The following is a 19,699-nucleotide window of genomic DNA, read 5'->3' as shown; positions in this document are numbered from 1 at the left end:
ATAAAACAGGTCTGACCAATAGTTCCTCATGACTACTGGAAAAAATTATCTAAACAGTTTTTAAATTCTTAAGGTATCATACAAGTTAGAATTATTCAGTAGACAAGACACTCTCAATAGCCTGTTGTGCCTTGTTTGTTGCAGATTATTCAGTGATATTATCACTGAAGTAACTCACTAACTGCATCTAGGCAGCACACCTGCCAGTGAGCGGCAGTCACAGACTGTTAACCTCAAGCACTGGAAGTGTTTCTGAGTCAACGAAGCTTCACAAACTCTGTCACTCACTGCCTTTGTCAAAGTTACGCTGCATAAAGAGCCCTTCAGGTTCATCGTTCTGATTCATTCAGATTCCCATTAAAGTGAGTTGAAGCTCTGCATCCTGCCCCTGGCCATAAGGTAAGCAATGCTAAAAAAAATATGATTCTAAATTAATTGAAGTAATAACAGTTCTCAGGCTTTCAAATTAATTTTCTGTTACTCTCACCTCAACCTATTAAGCTTATGCGCAGCCATCCCACTGGCTGTCAAACATAGCAAAACAGTGTTTGTATTGCATAGAATTATATTGACCATAGCAGTGTTAACACTCTTGTTATTACAGCTAATATTATGACAATCTTAATATTGTTATACGGATCGTTTATAGTATTGTGGTGGCAGAACAGATGGCCCTGGCTAACAAATTCTAGAATTTAATGTTAATTCTAAAGGAGATTTCTAGTGGCATTCTCATAAGCTTGGAAAATCCATTCAGTATTTGTGAAGATGTACAACTTGATTTCAAAGGTAGAATCCAGAGAACCAAAACCCTAATTCATGATGTCAACACTATGCCATATTGCTGCAACTTTACCCATTTGTTTCATAATGGTCCTTACACTAATGAAACAGAAAATGTACCCATATTCCTGGAAAATCATGCTGAGTACTGTCACAGACCGTCTATATTGCCAGGAAGTCCCTGACTGCTCCAGAAAATGTTTGTTGGTATCTCATGCTGCTTTCAAGTGCACCTTGTAAGCTCCTACTCCCGAGATCGGAAGTCATAAATACGACCTGTCTTGCAGTCATGGAAATAATAACACAATGGACCTAACAAAAGTACTTTTTTTGGTGGCTGATGTTTTACTTTAGGAATCAAGCGACACAGCGCTACTATTAATAATATTAAGTAATATTAATAAATGCTCTCTGAACACTGTGAATACCATTGGTTTAAAGTTCAATCGTTCCTATATTATTATCTAAACTTTGGTGTGTGTGATGTGTACCATCGTTCACTAAACTAAAGTGACTTGTGGAGATGTTGATTGATTACAGGCCCTTGTTCAGGCATGATCTAGCCTACAATACATAGTATGATTGATAATGATCTTTCAGTTGTTAATAAACAGGAAGTAATCCTTGCACCAAAACAAGCAACAGCTGACTAACACCATTCTGTTTGTGTGCTGTTTTGACGCAGGCACCTGCCAGAAAATGACCCTGCAACCAGTAACTCCAGTGAACTGTGCAGCTCTTCTGCAGCCTGGGTGCTCCCTGCTACAGCTGGATGGAGAGGTTCTTCTGTTTGGCCAGAAAGGCTGGCCCAAGCGCTCCTGCCCAACAGGAGTATTTGGCGTTCGGCTAAAACATGGCGAGCTGAAGTTGAGGGCCATCTCCTTCTCTAACGACTCCTCCTACCTTCCTCCATTGCGTTGCCCTGCTGTTGGCCGCCTCGACCCCCATGATGGGTACCCAGAGAGCTATCTCATCCATGGTGGCCGCACCCCAAATAACGAGATCTCGTCGAGCCTGTACCTGCTGACCCTGGACAGCCGCGGCTGCAATCGCAAATTGACCTTGCGCTGCCAGGAGAAAGAGCTGGTAGGAGAACTGCCGGGGGCCCGATACGGCCACACCATCAGTATGGTTCACAGCCGGGGAAAGAGGGCCGGTGTGTTGTTTGGGGGTAGGTCCTACATGCCTGTAGGAGAGCGCACCACAGAGAGCTGGAACAGCGTTGTAGACTGTCCTCCTCAGGTGTTCCTGATTGACCTGGACTTTGGCTGTTGCTCTGCTCACACCTTACCTGAGATCAGTGATGGTCAGTCCTTCCATCTGGCCATTGCCAGAGAAGACTGTGTCTACTTCCTGGGAGGTCACTCACTCTCCTCAGACTCCCGCCCCCCTCGACTCTTTCGCTTGCATGTCGATCTTCTGCAGGGCAGCCCCATGCTCTCCTGTGAGGCCCTAGACACCGGTATGTCCATCTCCAGTGCTATCATCACCCGAACAGGTCCCACTCACAGATACATTATCTTAGGAGGGTATCAGTCAGACTCCCAGAAGAGGATGGAATGCAGCACAGTGGTCCTGGATGACAAAGGGATCCACATTGAGTCCTTAGAACCGCCAAAGTGGACCGCAGATATCAATCATAGCCGCACCTGGTTTGGCGGCAACTTGGGGGAGGGAAGTGCCCTAATAGGGGTTCCATCCGAGGGAAGGTCAGCCCAACCGGATGTGCATTACTTCTATCAGGTGTGCTTCCAGACGGAGGAGGAAGGCAAGGGGGAGGAAGGAACCCAGAGCTGCAGCCAGGAGTCGACAGACTATGAGGACTCGACTCCACTGGAGGACTCTGAGGAGCTGTACTTTGGCCGTGAGCCCCATGAGCTGGAGGACAGCAGCGATGGAGAGGAGGACGCTTACAATGAGGAGGATGAGGAGGACGAGTCCCAAACAGGCTACTGGGTCAAATGCTGCCTGGGCTGCCAGGTGGACCCCAACACATGGGAGCCTTACTACTCCACTGAGCTCCACCGGCCAGCCATGATCTTCTGCTCCAGGGGGGAGGGAGGCCACTGGGTCCACGCCCAGTGCATGGAGCTGTCTGAGACCCTGCTGGTGAGGCTCTCTGAGGGCAACAGCAAGTACTTCTGCCAGGACCATGGAGGTCTGCCCTGTCAGGAAATGACCCCACCTCGACAGGTGCTGCCTCTGAAGCGCACGCCCATGAAAATGATGCATAGGAAGACCCCTCCCATAATAAAGATGACCCCTGCCAAGAAAAGCTTCTTTAGAAGGCTATTTGAGTGATGTACGGTCAAAGCATTTTGGAATATTATGTGCTGTAATTTTGAATAACTTACCTGGTCAGGCAGTAACTGTTTTTAGGATGCTCTTCATGTTTATATTATATAAAGTGTTTTAAGTTCAAACTAAAAAAAATCCATATGCAGATCTGTAATATTTGAGCAAATGTTGTCAAAAGATAAAACAATAAAAATAAAACCTGAAATCAGAACTTCATATCTGTGTTTTATCTTTCTAATGTGCTTCACAATCTTCATATGTGACACAAAACCTTAATATTATAGCAGGCCTCTCTGTAGTGTTTGTAGTAGTAGTGTATTCATGTGTTGTATGTCAATTTATTGTTTTCTATCAAGGACCACAGTGGAAATAAGTGGTTTAAGTCAGTGGTTCTAAACATGGGGTCCGGGGACCATCGGGGGTCCTTGAGGGGGTCCCAGGGGTCCCCAGCAAACTGATGAATTGTTAAACTTCAGTATTATTTCATTTATAAGAAGTTAACACAATTAGAGAATGTAGAAGAAATGTCGACTATTTTGATCATAGTTTCACTGTTATCTCTCTACCTACAATGTAGATAGTCTTGGAATTCTGGACAAAATCATATCTAACAATACAAATATTCTCAGATTTCTGGTGGCTCTAATGTGTACTAAACTTGATATGAAAAAGGTTGAGAATCACTGGTTTACTTTCTTTACCCAAATTGCTTTTTTATCATGTATTTTTCTATTCTCCCAAATAAAATAAAATAGAAGTCATTTTAATGAGAACAACCCAGAAGTTCAAGTCAAATTAGAATACATTTTAATGAGAACAACCCAGAAGTTCAAGTCAAATTTTTTATTTATTCATTCTTTGATGAAAACAAGAACATTTTTGATAACAAACAAACTCATCACTGTCACATTATACAGAAAATTCACCCAAAACATAAAAGGTTGTCTGTTTTGGTGTAAATACACCAGAAAGATTGAGGTCTGTAAACTATTATCAACAACATTTAAAAACAAGCGTAATTAAGCATGTAGTGGATTTTCAATTTATCACCAGTATGCCAAATAAGAGACTGTTGAAAGTTTTCTGCATCCCCAGGAAACAACTGATTTTAGTGTAGTAAAAACGAGTATGAATGAAATACATGGTGAAGAGTGAACAAGTGGAATTGCATGAATCATCCATCATCCATTATGTTGGAAATGCAATTCATTATGATAAAAAAACAAATATGAGACATGTCGCAATATACTGTACTGTAAAACATGATGTTATTGTAGGACTGTGACAACTATCAAATGAAATATAAATATTTCACAGCTGTCGTATGGTTAAAGTTATGACAGCGAAATCAAATCAAAACATTCAATCAAATAAGAAAACGAAATTGCCTGTCACAATTGGAAATAGTGAGGGCAAAAAAAGACAATATAATCAATCAATCAAACAAATAAAGTCGCCAACAAATCAGTTTACATCAAGTTTCTCTTGCTCTCGTCCATCCCTCTCCTCTGTCAGTGACGGTTGTGAAAAAATATCAGCAGAGAAAAGGAGCCAGGTTATATACAGATCTGATGAAAAATCCCTGCCTGCAAGCAAGTCCATGGGGTATTAGGCTTAGTAATGGACCATACTGTATTTTTATGATATCAACAAAAAGGTCAGTATATGCTTTATTTTATGTGAAGAAGTAGAATAAGTATCATCTATCCTCCACTGTGCAAAAACTAAAAGAGATAAAATTGGTTCAAAGTGACCTGGCATCTATTCTGCCCCTCAGGGACTCCGCTATAAAGCACTAAAGTAATCTTTTTCAGAGGGCACTCATGAAACAAAGAACATTTGGGTCTCTGTGATTGCATTTTGTTCCAGCTCAAATGATATATTAATACAGTGGTCATAAATGTGGTCTTTTTAACACAATTTCCCTCCCATGACTTACAGCGCTTTCATCTGTTTCCATAAATATCCTCTCTGTATAAATCCATAAATGTGTCATAACCTTGCAATACAATAAACTGCACCATATTTCACAGGAAGCTCAAGATAAAAAAAAATAAAAAAATCTTTCTTGCTAAAAGCAAGGGAAGAGGAACTCTATGTTACCTCTATATTCCTGTACTGTCCCATCATTGTGCTCTAATGATTAACTAAAAATTAACAAGTATAATACAAATATAAAACTGGGCTGACTGTTCTTCCTCTGGAAATGACTCCGTGTGAGTAAATGAAATGGGTCATTTAAGGAAGAAGACTTAAAATCCTACAATGAATGATGATGTATTGTGTAAAATTGCAAAGATATTCTTTAATTACAGAAAAAAAGCAGCATCTTTGAGAATAGACATTACTGCTTCAAGTCTGAAACTTACTATAAAAATTATGCAGTCATTAGTTTCTCATAATGTTTTTGCAACAGACATTGAACAGGATATACTACAAGTAATACTCCTACTATCTTGTGTATAAAATCAATCACATCTTAACATTTAAAATTAATACAACTCTCAAAACTCAGTAACATCCAGAGACATATCCCCATCCTCCTGGATCTCCACTGGGTCAATGGTAGCTTGCAGAGCTTTGGCAGAATCTTTGTGAGCCTCCATAAACTTCTGCAGGTACTTGGAGGTGTAGAGCCAGTGGTGTTTCAACACGTCCTCCAGCTCAAACGCCTTTGATTGACGTGCATTCATCTTACGGAAGCGCCTGAACAGTTTGTTTGCCGACTCGTTCCCCTCACTGGCCCAGGCTCCTATGGAGCCATCTCTCTCAATGATTTCAGGGACATGGGCCAGCGTCTTGTGCAGGTAGTTGGTGATCTTTCCATTGTACCTGTATTTGAAGGTAGTGGAGAGGAGATCGGCAAAGCGCTGGGAGTTAAAGCTGTAGCGGCACAGCTGGTCGGGGCACTCCTTGGCTGGGCAGGTGGTGCGCCACACAGGCTTCATCTGCAGGTAGAGGCCCATAAGATCCCTCAGGGCCTCCCTCCTCTCTTCTGAGGGCACCAGCTCACACACCACCTCCACAGCCTCCTCGGTCATTAGCTTCCGGGCATAGTTCCCATTCATCCTCATCACCGGTTTAAGCTTCATCTTCTTCCTCAGCTGCTTGTCTAGAGCTGCTCTCCAGCTCCGCCGTTGCTCACGGGTGGGGTTGGCCTTCTGGTACACCTCCCCAATCTCATCCTGGAAGATTTTGTAGAACTCAGTGGCATTACCAATGTCACAGTGCAATGCATCCAGAGTGGGCTGGGTCTCCATGAAGGGCTTGGCGGAAACTCCTTTGACCCGGTCTCGCAGCTCGTCGGCGGTCTCAGAAAAAGGATTGGTCCTCCATATTTCGTAACGCTCCAGGTTTTCATCGTGACTGCGGGTGATGGAGTGCAGCACCATGTTGTGAGAGGCCTCTGCCCGGGTTGAGTCACACAGAGTGCAGATGTAGGTGGAGCCTGAGGCCTCCAGTCCCTCCACATCACGCACCATCTTCTCATCATATCCTGTGCCTCTGAATTCAAAGCGGAAGGAGCGAGGCAGGCCACCCACAGATAGGATGAGTCGACTCTGCTTCATTGCATTCCGCTCTGCAACTACAGGCCCCAGGACAGCAGTGAGTGTCTCGTGGTCTGACTCATCCACAAACATCAGACATAGGGGCTTACAGGACAGTTCCGAGTTAGGCTTTGGCTCCCTAAAGATGGTAACCTCCTCCATCTCTCCTTCTGCCAAGACAGAGACAGACATAACAGTAAAAGAGAAACGTACAGCCTTCTCAGGGACCATCGGCCCGCCGCCGTGCTTCTCGCTGACATCTCCCATGCCATCACAAGATTCCTTGATCATAACACTGAAGCCTGAGGTGCAAGCACTGTCTTCCAGCCCACACTCTCTCAGTCCCTCCATGATGTCCTCCTCCAGATCCTTTAAGGCTGACACCAGGGCCACATCATAGCGAAATCGCCGAGTGATGGTGTCAGCTGGGGAATCGTCCACTGAGGCAGCCCATCCAGAGAGCCCATTAATAATGCCCACATGGCACGATGCAGACACATTTTTGAGGGCCGGCTGCCACTCGAATAGGTGATAGCCGGGGAGGAGCTCCTTCTCTGCAGCTCGGAGGCTGTGCAGGGGCTGGAAGATCTGGCGGCCACTGGTGGCTTTGACAGTCCGGTACATCTTGTGGTATTGGCTGCAGCTCAGAAAGGTATTGACGCGAATGGCCAGACACACAGCAGGATGCAATCCAAAGCCTCTGCCTGCAGAGACAAAGAAAATGTGAGTGTGAGTGAGAGAAAGAGAGAGATGAATAGGAAAGACAGGAACAAAAATAAGGCAGGGATTGAGACACAAAGAGAATCATTTGTTTAACACCAAACTGTGGAAGACCTTTCTCGTGCTTTGAAAAGAACTGCAGTATCTAACATTTCCTAATTTGGTGCCCTGCATTTGCTGTCATTAATACTATGATTCAGAGTGAATCATGAATTTAACACCCAAATGTGGATGTATCATTGTCAAAAGCCCACAAGCCCATTCTAGTGCTTTGGTGATTATTACAAAATCCAATATTTCCTAATTTCCAAATGTTATAAGGGGACAGAGGGTGAGTCAGTGAAGCTGGCAAAAGTGATGTATTGGCTGCAGATGAAAACAGACACCAGCTGGCCTCTATTCCCCAGAGAGGAGGATGGTGCTGTCTGTGTAATTTGCAGATACAAGAGCTGCTGATGTTGTTTTGATTCTAACAGCCCCTTGACAAGAGTTGTTATTGTGCATTAAAGGGAGTGTGAGAGACTGACGGACAAGCAGACAGAGAGTGAGAGTGGGAGAGAATCAGGGAGGGAGTTGGGTGTGTAACAAGACTGGTTCAATAGACAGAGGCAGACAATGATAAAATGCTTTTCAATCAGAATCCTAGTCAAGTTCCTCCGCTCTTCTCAAATAGTGAACTTTTCAACTCATTGTTATTTATGAGATGAGTGTATTCCTCTGCGGTAGGCAGAATATTAATGAGCAAACACTATATCATTTTCATTCACTTGTGTCTTTGTTGAGGATGGAGAGTTATGTCCTAAATTTGAAAATGAGCTATGAACCAAAACCTTAAAATAGCCCCTTACCTTGCATCATGGCCTCCAGCTCGTCTGCCTGCCTGTGTTCGTTCCCAGATCTCAGAGCAAGCAGGAACAGCGTCAGACACACAGACTTCATGTCACCACCTTCCTCTTTGTCGGCAAACACCTTCACCTGGTTCTTCAGGTCCCTCAGCCGATGTTTCTGGGCACGACGCGTCAGTGATAGCAAGTGCTGGCGGGGTCTTCCTCCTTTATTGATTAGCAGGTAGTGTTCAAGGCGTGTCTCTGGGGACCTCTGGTTTGCATCCTGTTCATCCAGCTGGTGGCCTAGACAGTGGGATCTAAATGAGTCTAGCCTTACCTGCTCCCCACAGCCACCTCTGGGGCAGAGCAGAGGGAGAGAATGCAGGACTGCCAAAAAGCCCTTGGCAGGGGTGGTGAGGTCAGCGGGCACAAAGGGCAGATTGCAGGCCGGGCAGTGAGGTCCCAGAGTGTGGTTATACTTCACGATACAGCTGCGGCAGAAGAGGTGTCCACAGGGAGACTGAACTGGGTCAGAGAGCAGGTGGTCGCACACCAGGCAGGTGACGGAGCAGAGGAAGTCCACAGGGAACTTCTCAGAGATCAGCCTGGTACTCAGGTGGTCTTTCTGGCAGTGAGTGATGCTCTTCACCCATTGCTCTCTCTGGATGCTGGGTCTCTTCCAGGCTCTGAGCGCAGGTCCATGGTGATGATCTCCTAGCGGTCTCAGAACTCTCCTCTCACCAGTGGCGGCGTTATCACAGTGGTCCCATTTGGTCCTTTTTGCCAGGCTCTGGGCTCTACGAACAGGCTTCCTCCTCTTCCTCCCAGTCCGCTGGAGTGAAGGTTTCCTGGGGGAGCAAAGAGGGCAGAAAGAAGAGTGGGGTTTCCACTCTGGGACTCTAGTCCTGGAGAAGCTGCAGAAGCCACCACCTCGTATGGCAGCCATCCAACAGCGATGGCAGAAAGACGGAGGGTGGACGGTTTCTGTGTCCTCTGTCACATCCACTTTGAAGACCTTGAGGATGACCGCTGGCCAGCTAGTGAACTTACAGCCCGTCCTACGCAGGGCCCCCCTGCTTGCCTCGTCCAGAGCCCCGTGTACCTCATGCTCGGGGCCTTTTACTTTCCTTAGAGCCATTCCGCAGAGCCGACACAGACACCTTCACACAGGAAAATCAAACAGCCAATGTTGTCATGTGATTTCTTTGAAAGAAAAGCATTGAAATTTTCACTGATACCTGTGACATTGTGGTATACTGTATACCCTACTGTACAAATGGACATGTGATATTATACATGAGACAAAATCATTATTTTAGTTTTTAGTATTGCATAGTATACTAGATACAGTATGCTGGTGAGTGCCCACTCACCTGAGGTGGCCCATGTGGGTGTCCATCTCCTGTAGTTTCATATCTACCCTCCGGCCCGGGCCCTCCACATTTTCCTTGCTTTTTCCCCCCAGGCACAATTTCATGACGCTCCCTGGAAGACCCACACCATCATCTACTGTTGACCTTGGAGCTCCAGGAGGCAAGAGCCCTGACAAGGCTCCTTTCTCAGGCTGCGTCTCACTGGGTAGAGGAGCCCTCTCCATGGACTTTACCCTGAACAGCTTAAACTTCCAGCATGAGAACTCTGAGTGGGGATGGTGGAGCTCAGCCGGCATGGAAGATCTGGGGCCGTCTGTCTCCAGGCTGTCCTCCGCCATGATTTAGGCCTCGGACCCTGGAGAGGAGAGGAGAGGAGAGGAGAGGAGAGGAGAGGAGAGGAGAGGAGAGGAGAGGAGAGGAGAGGAGAGAGGCAGAGCTTAGTTAGATCTATTACAAAAGTATGAAATTATTTCAGCTGCCTATGAGAGGCCCATTGATGGATATAGAGAAGAGATTTAAGTGTTTGAATCCTCAGATATCCCCAGTGCCTTTTCACTGTTGATCCCATGACAAAACCTAGCAGCTTTACTTGATTCCTGCTGAATTTACACACCAAGTACTCTGAAATCCCACTGAACAGAGAGTAGTGAGCCCTGACCTAGAGTGCTGTATTATACCATAAGTGGCATTTAGATCTTCTGTAAAATGCATGAGACAAGCATTGGGGGATCGATACAGCACCAAAATCTTCATTTCTCTCATCTCCAATCCCATCGCTCAGGGAGCCATTGTGACTTTTTTCCTTTGACACAGCGAGTTTGCTAAATGGGCAACCTTATCCCTGCAAGGCTGTCAATCATTTATATTAGTCATTTTCTTGGCTCGAGACAGAATTGGAGCCTCAGGAGCCTCTGACTGGCATTTTAAACCAAGAAAAAATTGGAGACACAGGAAACTTGTTTCATAATACAAAGTTATTGACCAAACAGGAGGAAAAGGAAAACAAGAAACCATCATATCAAAACAAACATTATGAAGAATTATACCAAACACAACAATGTTCAATTCCAGAGTCAAATTTGACAGCGTTACAGATCAATCATACTGTAACGGTGAACCAGTGTCACAGACCTTATTCGCCTCTCATACTATTTGAGTTCCTTCCCAGTTCAGACAACAAATCAATAAATCAGTCAAACATTCTTAGAAACTATTACATCTATTGTTGAGTCTTACCCTTGCACACCTATAGCACACAGTCTGTAGCATCTTCCCTCTATCCATCTTTCAGTGTCCCCACTATGTTTTCTCCCTGGGAGGCTTGAGTCTGGCAGTCTCCTTCATTTCCTGGCTCTCTGTGTATTTCACATGCTGAACTCTCCTCTGAGACAAACAGCTGAGCCTTGTGTGCATGTGTGTCAGCTGGGCTCTTACCTTGTTTTTCAGTCTCAGCTGGCGTCAGCTCCCCCGGGGGTCTTCTCCGCATGGGAGCACAAGGGAAGCCCTGGAGCCAGGCCCTACACACTGTGTGTACTGTATATATTTGTGTCTGTCACTGAGTGTCTCTCAGCTTGGTGCATCTGTTACCAAGTGCTGTGGCTCCATACAGTGGGATTGCTCCTATCTCTCTCCTTGTGTCTTGTATTTATACCCTTCCTTGTACGGGATCCCAACAGTCAATTCCTGCCACCTGATACAGGCAGCTGATCTGCAAAAAAAAAAAACAAGGTTAACCCCAAAACACAGTTGCACACAAACAAACACATGTACATACTGTACATATGCACACACATGCACACATGCACATGCACACACATGCACACCAATACATGCATGCATACCCAGAATCCAACACCACACCCCAAACAAACAGTTCTCTATACCACACTGATCTTCAGCTGGAGACAACTCTGTGTCACCTTTATCTCCCTTTTCTCCCCCTCCATCTGCAGATTCACCTCAACCAGGTGGCCTAACTGAGAAAAAGACACTGTTAACCCATGAAAAGGTTACTAGTGAAGAGACACAACTGATCACAGAAAACAACCTCACTGTCCTGTCCCACACAGACAAAGAAAATCATCTGTAAACATTTCAATGTAGCCTGCAAAACCAACTATTTTATAATATTGACTTTGCAGATTCAAATTCCACTTGACACAGGCCACAGTTTAGACTGGCAGATGCATAGCTTTTCTGTATTTTCTCCTGTCTAGCTCTCAGAACATTGAAGCAGTACCTTTCATTCATTCCTTCAAACTGTCCCTCTGTCTCCATTAAGAATGATTTTTAATTAGACAGCATCATTTGATGTAATGTCTCAGTAGGTAGAGGGAGTATTTGCCCAAGATCATTCTTGTTTGTAATTATCCAGGGGATTAATCTGGTGTCTTCTCCACAGGAGCCTGTTGCTGTTGTGTTGGATTTGCCAGCCAAGTCATTAGATACACAGTCAGTGGGCACCAAACAACAGTTGGGTCTCTCCCACTCTTGTCTGCTTAACAGGGGAGCAGGATGAATACTGGCAGGCTTTGCCACTATTATTCGGTGCATACGGTCACGCGTGACCTTAGACAGTGATAGTAGTTGTTTTTGTGATTAGCATAGACTTATCCACAGGAAATATTAAATAGCAAATAGTATACAAATAAGTTGGTGGCAAAAAGTAGTGGTTTCTCGGTCTATTCAGATTCATCAAACGCAGATGGGAGATCGGTGGTATGCAGTGCTTGATACATTACATATCCAAGAACGAGCAAATGATGGATTGTAGCAAGATGTTCCAAGCCTATTTATAGTTGATATTTAGATTTATGATAGCCAGGCACCCACATGTTTCCAAGGTAAGCGATACACATAGCTTCATGGCAGACAGGGACAAAGCTGCAGATGTCTGTCTAGCAAACAAGCGGTGACCCCCTGAGACCCTCATCTCTCTGCGTCTGCTAATTGACTTGTTATTGATCAACTCAATGACAGTTTGATTTATGGGGAAAAAGACTTGTGGAGACAGCCACCTGGCATGAAGCTGAGTGTTATGAATGTGAGGAGCAGACCAGCGGAGTAGGAGCTGCAGTTTAGGAGGATATACAGGAGTTTTGTAATGCACCACTGAAAAGGACACCTGCCACTGAGAGAGAGTGTTTTTTTTTATATGATTAACCCAAACAACGCCAATGGACAATGTCTGTATATATGAGTGTGCAGCAGGTGGGTGGGGTGGGAGGAATGGGTGGGATGGCAGTGTGTATTTGTGTGTGTGTGAGTGGGTGTGTGTGTGTGCGTTTAGGTGACACTCAGGCACAAGACCAAATAAATATAAAGACGTCCTACTTATCCATCCTTTGTTGGCTTAGGACCTTCTGAATCATTACTTATGGACCTGTGTGTGTGTGTGTGTGTGTGTGTGTGTAGGTGTAGGTGTGTGTGTGTGTGTGTGTGTGTGTGTGTGTGTGTGTGTGTGTGTGTGTGAAATACAGAGAGCCAGAGAAAGGCAGAGAAAGGAGAAGGAGGGAGGAGGGAGACAGAGAGAGGAGGCGTAAGAGGTGAAAGACAGAGAAGGGGATATAGTAGTGATCTTGTGTAAACGAGTTGCACAGGATAACAGGCTTAGCTCGGAGTGGAGACCACAAAAGGGCTTAAGGCTGATTGCAGGCTGTGACAAGGAAAGGGGGGAAGAGATCAAGCCTTCCAGGCAGAACTATGTAAGCCAAAGGTCCAAAAAAGACCCTCCGACTGCTCAAGTCACACAGCAGCTTAAGGAAAAGTGTCAATAGCAGACATGGGACAATGGGTGAATTCTACAGTAGCTTCACTATCTTCCTTACAGAGAATAAAATGTCAGCATCATCTACATTTGAATAGACCAAAAAGAATTGCAGCATGATATTTAGAAATGTCATGAAGAATGGAGGCATCTTCATGATTGCTTTCAGGGCAAAGAGGGCATTTCGCTCTCATATTTCCACTGAGTGTTATGCAATATATTGTGCATTCAGAATGCAAAGTTTAATTGCATTTTCATAGCGCATTCAACAACTTCAGCCTCACCCATCCCATTCTTCACTGAGTCACCTCCCACTGTCCACCTCTTCCATCCCTCATCCTGAGACATGATTTGGTAAATTAATACTCAAGGAGGTAGACTCCAATGCAGAGCCATTCGTCAAAGCTACCTGCCAGAACAAAACCCTTTCCCCACTACTCATATCACCCTCATCCATCTCTCTCTCTGTCTCTCTCTCTGTCTCTCTCCCTCTCAAACTCTTGTTTCCCTCGTCTCTCCCCTCTCCTCTCACCCTCACCTTAGGTTTTGTTAATAATCATTTATGTGATTATTCCAATGAGGTGATTCATTAGCGGCCCTTCCTCCGTCTTCGCCACAGGTTCGGGCCCTTATAATCACACACAGTGACAGCCAGGGGACAGCTGAGTTGAGTGATGCTGTCTCGGGGCCTTGCGTGACCCTGTATGACTCAGCTGCATTTGTTGTTGGCTCATCCTGACTGATGGAGCTTTAACAGAGAGCAGGGAGACACACACACAACATCTCAGCTTCTACAAATAACATCCCCCACAAGCTGCTGACAGCCTGACACCACAATATCTTCCATGTCCAGCTATCCAAATATTCATTTTATTGGATAGTCTAGTCTTCGGAGCGCATTAATTCGTTCCAAGCCTTGCATTATAACTTTCCCTGAGGCGCTGCAGAGTTATTTTGGTTTTGGACTGGTTCCATTCATCTCTTCTGTTCTGGTGAGTCAGACAATATGGGGAACAACTTAAGCTTCAGCAACTGTGAGTGTCCATTTAAAGAACCTTTTTATGAGGAGAAATCCCATTACCATACCAAGAAAGGCCCCACAGAGGTCAATAACATGCAGAGATTGCACTGAACACATTGTGTGATTGTGTTCCTGTTTACAGTATGGCCCTCCAAGAAGTGAGACCTTCATCTGAGCAGACATTCCAGATGGATGTTGATCCACTCTCAGTAAACCAAATGAAATTAAACCCTAAGCCGGATTCAGGAGCACTAGAGTAGAGTGGGGAATCAAGACCGGTGTCTTTAATCAAAATAACAATGCTCTTTAATTCTGTGTTAATTAAATGTAGATTTTCCTGATTGAGGAGCAGTCCCCTTGATGCCAGGGGACCTCCAGTCACGTAAACATCCGCTCAGTGGATTTGTTTTCTGTTTAATCACGTATTAGTCCTCTTTCCCGAACTGTCTGGTGCTGGTTTACACAGAAGGTCTGTCAGCTGAGGGATAGCGCCTTGCAAACAACTCCTCTAAATTTCAAACACTCAGCATCCTCGATGGCAGGATTTCTTGGCCGGTTGCTAAACACCATAGTAAGTGGGTTACATCCATACTGCCTCCCCAAGGGTAATCTACTGGGTGTGGGAAACAGTGATCCAAGTTCGCAATCAAAATTTAAAAAAATACTGAATTCTCAGCACCAACTTTAAGACCATTTATCTCTCAACTGGTCATTCTCCCTCTCTCCCTTTCTCACTCCCTCCCTCACTTCCCTTCCATCAATGTAATGAGCAAATCATGGCCACTAGGGAGAGATGTAGAGAGAAAAATTGGTCCCATTATGTGTCAAGGAGTGTGAAAAGAGCAGTGCTGTTGGCTGTCAACTCTGACCCCCCCGACTGTCTCTGGTCTCGACTTCCCACCAAACACAAAAGAGCCCTGTTCCCACACGTAGATCTGCTTATTATTTTCCTGTCTTTTAACTAAAAAGTCCATTATAGGAAATGCCAGGACAGCTGTGGCCTTTTCTGCACCAGCACTGCCAGAGCCCAGACAAAGGAACAATGGGCACAGTGGCGCACGCTGATTCAGGACTGATTTAGACTGACTGATCTTAAACGCGATTCATAGCATACAGTAATTATAGGAGGTGGAAGGAGGGGCTGAGATGGGGGGGTGGGGGGTGGTGAGGGGGTGGGGGGGGGTGTTGTCATCTGGCAGCCAGTCCAGTTGGAGAGAGAAATGACTATTGGAGCCAGAGACCGGGTGGTGGAGCGTTTATCAACCAGTCATCGCCATGATTCACACAATCCAGCGGGGAGCCATTATTTTACCACCCCGGTCTCCCACAGCAACCTGCTGTTGGTGAGGATGATGATGGCTATGGGCTTTATGAGAACAGGGGCAGACATATAGTTGTGCGGGAACACCGGGTTGAAAAATCCCATCTCGTTTCAGAATTTCACCAAGTGCAGCGTAGTCTCCGGATTGGAGTATACTGAGAAAGAATTGAATAGCTGAGCCCGACTGAGGGGCATATGGCATTAGTTCACTGCAGCAGAACACAGAGATGCCTCAGGAAGGGACCGACGAACACATGGTCCCTGTAGTTAGAGGGGAGAGTAGCTTGCACTGAATACATAAAGATCACAAATAAATACACCATCCACCTGCTCGGGGAGTGCTTTGGGACTGGATAGATCCAAAGGTATTGATATAGTTTTGCATTTGCCGGCCTGCCTGTACAAGCAAGTATAACAGTCTGCATAAGTAAATAAATTCCTAACCAAATAGGGAATAAGGGAAAGAGGCAAGGGAGGCCGGGAATGGCCCACTCATAATATCGATGATAAAAATGCTATTCTTCTATTCATACTCTCTCACTCTCTTCCCTTTACCAGCTTTCCCTTTTGCCTCCCCCGGGATGCACATCATTCTAATATACACAGGTTTTCATCCCGTGCCTTTTTGTGAAAGACCTGCAAGAGAGAGAGAGAGAGAGAGAGAGAGAGAGTGAGAGAGAGATGGGGAGAGTTTATTTAGTCAGATGGTTTAACGTGTCTGGAATAGATTTGCATTGAAGAGGAAGCTGCCTACACATAGCAGTCAACATAAGTGTGGAAGTGTGAGTGAGTGAGTGAGTGAGTGAGTGAGTGAGTGAGTGAGTGAGTGAACGACTATACTTGGGAAGGAATCACCTCCGATTGTAAGCAATAGATTCCATTAAAAGAAATCTGACTACCCATAATGCCTGCTTCTGCCTCCACCCAGATCTCCTCACAGCTCTCTAAATTACTCACCCATGCAAAATACTGAGCCATTTATTTGTCAAGATGGCCGCACTCATGTCTCCTGTCTTTTATGCCCTTGTTGCTCAACCTCCTTTCCCCTCACCTCCAGACATCACTGTCATTGTGAAAAGGTGTGTGTGACTCCACCACTAGTGGAGCAGAGCCCATTATCGCAAATAGGCCAATAAGTAACTTCACGCCACGTGTCTCCAAAGCAAGCACACTCTATATGCAAAGCAGAGCCAAGCGGTTAAAGAAACTGGTGCCGAGTGATTATATTTGTAATTTAATTTCCTTGGTCACACAGAGATAAGGGGAAGGGAGCGGCTGCAGTTGGCCAGGGATGAATAGAGTGACGAGAATAGGGCTACAGCTTCATTGTCTGGACTGAGATGTCCAAGGCGACACCGCTTACCGACAAGGGTACAAGCAGGCAGATATGTACAGACAGGAGGATTCACGAGCCCAAACTGAAACAGACACAGCCACAATGACAGTATCACAGACAGAGAGCTCTACAGTGCAAAAAAAAAGAAAACCACCTGCGCTCACAAGTCGAATGGATGAATGTAGGCGTTTAACTCGCAGCAGCAATCAAGGAACTTATGCTCTTTTTTCGAGCTCTCTCTCTCTCTCTCTCTCTTTCTCCTCTCTCCCCTCTCTGTCTCTCCCCTACTCACTCTATTCTGCCGGACAAATGTAATCAGCAGGGTGGTCTGGGTGGGATGTCAGTCACAAAGAGCAATGGCTCATTGAAGATTCTGCAGGCGAGATGAACTGGGTCCTCGCAAAGAAAAACGACTGAAGGACACAAGGTGTACTCTTTCCACGTCCTCACTCAGCCTCTCTCTCTCTCTTCCTCCCTCCCTCCCTCCCTCCCTCCGTCTGCTTTTTCTGAGATTGTGGGACTGAAGACATCAAATTTCCTGACTTTTCCATTTTCAAAGAGTGACCACTTACACTGATCAGAATGCAGTGGAGGGTGCAATACTGCAGTGGTCAAACTCCTACTTTGACTATATCAGAACTATAGAGAACCATCGGCTCTTAGAGAGAGAGAGAGAGAGAGACACACACACACACAGTTCATCAAAATCTGACACCACACAATGCTGTAGCAGATTTCAGGGACACAGTGTGAAACTATCTTGTGACATCTCAAATCCTCTCTCCCCTTTGTTCTCTGTCCTTATCCTCTCATCTTTATGTCTGCCTCTCCCCTGCTGTCTTGTCTTTCTGCGTATTTCCTCAGTGTCTTCACTCTGAACCCAACAGCATTAACCTGTCAGGAAAGTTACAAATGTTCAGACTGAATTATGTAAACCACAGAGAAATAAAACTGCAAAAAGCATTGAGCTCTCACTTTATTTCATAATTCATCATGCTCCCAGATCGAGCCAAATAAAAGTTGACTTATTAAGTAGTCCGGCACATTCTGGCTCAAAATCCTCTGAAATATGCTTGAGAATATTAATCACACTTTGTCTACCTCACAAATAAAAAATAAACGCACACGCGCACGCACGCACGCACGGACACACACACTCACACATATATGCACGCATCTTTCGTGATTTCATTACTCATCAAATGAAAGCAGTGTTTCCCCATTTCACCTCGTTTCATTGCAAGAGGCACAGTGATAGACGTTACACTAGCACCACCAACAGGCAAAACAGCAAACCAGCAGCCTTTCTCCCTACATCTCTTTCTCACACTCGCTCTCCCTTCCCTCGTCTCCAAAATACAAACTTACAGCTCTGAAAATCAGATTAAGAATGCCTCGCCTTGGCAGTCGCCGACTTTATTTATTTATCTCAATAAACGCGCGCAGACACACACAGGAGTGCAGAGAAACACACAATTACACTCACACTTTATTCTGGGGATGGCACAGTGGCGGTGCAGCATAATTAGCAGGACATGGCTGTGTAATTGGCCTCTAATTGATATGAAGAGCAGTGGTGTAGCCCAGGCTGTGTTCTACACGTGCTGCCGGCTGGGGGCAGGAAACGCTGGCGGGCCGCTCCATCACAGTGCCATCTTCTGATTGATGTCTCTGTAGCAAAACGCCCTTCAACAATCACCAGCCACAATCTCTCTGTGTGTGTATCTGGCCACCTGTCTATATCTCTGTGTAACATCTTCTGCCGCTCATCTATTATTTCTTCCTTTGTGCCTAAACGTCTAAACGTCACTATCGTCACATTGGTTCAGCTTGTCTTTCTCTGAAGTCATTCTCCACCTTTGGTCTGTTTCTCTCAGGAAGGTGAAAGAGGAGTGTGTGTGTGTGTGTGTGTGTGTGTGTGGTGGAAGGTGAAAAGTGAAGGGTTTGTTTATAAGACACTGGGAACCATAAAAGGCTGCATGGTTTCAAGGGCCCAGACTGCGCCTGCTGGGGGGGGAAATAAGAGCAACTTTAGATAAAAAAAGGAAATACATTTATAAAAAAAAAGTCCTTTTGTTTACAGAAGAAAAGTGGGTCACCTGCTCTCTCAAATTAGTAAATGAGGTTTGAAGAGGTCTCTGTGGGAAGATGAGAGCTGCACAGAGCAGAGTCGGTGCTGAGAGGCTCAGCTGGATAGAAGGGGTCAACACGCAGTATCTTGAATGTGTTTGAAGTAGAGGTGGGGAAGCTCTTTGGAACAATTCTGTTCATGGATCGTGTGCTGAAGCAAGACGACCTTCAAGGACATTCCACTCATTTACACAGCAATTAAGCACTACCCTGTTGGTAAATTGAAAAAGAGACAAAAATCCTCTGTGGATTTAATAACAAACTCATTACCAGGGCCCAACAGGGCGGAACTGCCTTTTAATTAGAGCAACACCTGATTAACGCCCAATTAACAGAGCCAGAGCCAGTTAATTCTCCCCCTCTTTGGCAGGATGAGAACATAAACATAAGCAGTCCAGCATCCTAGTCCTCCGTTCCCTCTTGGGAATGAGAGAGAGAAAAGTAAATAACGACTTTGGAGGCAGTCTGTTGTCTACTGGTCCAAACGCTCAGCAGAAGCTGGGAACTGTAGTGCGGAGATGCATGGAGACGGTGTTTCCAACAGCTTGCGGAGACAGAGGTAGGAATGGCTGGCAA

The 19,699-nt window shown here is 45.3% G+C and overlaps 2 protein-coding genes across 2 annotated transcripts; one reads left to right on the top strand and one right to left on the bottom strand.

The window, feature by feature from the left end:
* The first annotated feature begins 298 nt into the window (after positions 1–298).
* rag2 (recombination activating gene 2) lies at positions 299–3,084 on the top strand. Its single transcript, XM_071920403.2, has 2 exons — positions 299–399; positions 1,469–3,084. Exon 2 carries the CDS (start codon positions 1,483–1,485, stop codon positions 3,082–3,084), a length of 1,602 nt encoding a protein of 533 aa, XP_071776504.1. The 5' UTR covers positions 299–399; positions 1,469–1,482.
* Positions 3,085–3,994: 910 nt separating this feature from the next.
* rag1 (recombination activating 1) lies at positions 3,995–11,134 on the bottom strand. Its single transcript, XM_071914863.2, has 4 exons — positions 10,984–11,134; positions 9,550–9,904; positions 8,198–9,336; positions 3,995–7,333 (listed from the first exon to the last, which is right to left on the bottom strand). The coding sequence occupies exons 2-4, from the start codon at positions 9,885–9,887 to the stop codon at positions 5,586–5,588; spliced, it is 3,225 nt and encodes a 1,074-aa protein (XP_071770964.1). The 5' UTR covers positions 9,888–9,904; positions 10,984–11,134; the 3' UTR covers positions 3,995–5,585.
* Positions 11,135–19,699: the final 8,565 nt, after the last annotated feature.

Source organism: Centroberyx gerrardi, chromosome 4, assembly GCF_048128805.1.
Source record: "Centroberyx gerrardi isolate f3 chromosome 4, fCenGer3.hap1.cur.20231027, whole genome shotgun sequence".
Taxonomy (NCBI): domain Eukaryota; kingdom Metazoa; phylum Chordata; class Actinopteri; order Beryciformes; family Berycidae; genus Centroberyx; species Centroberyx gerrardi.
This window is presented reverse-complemented; position numbering and strand designations above follow the sequence as displayed.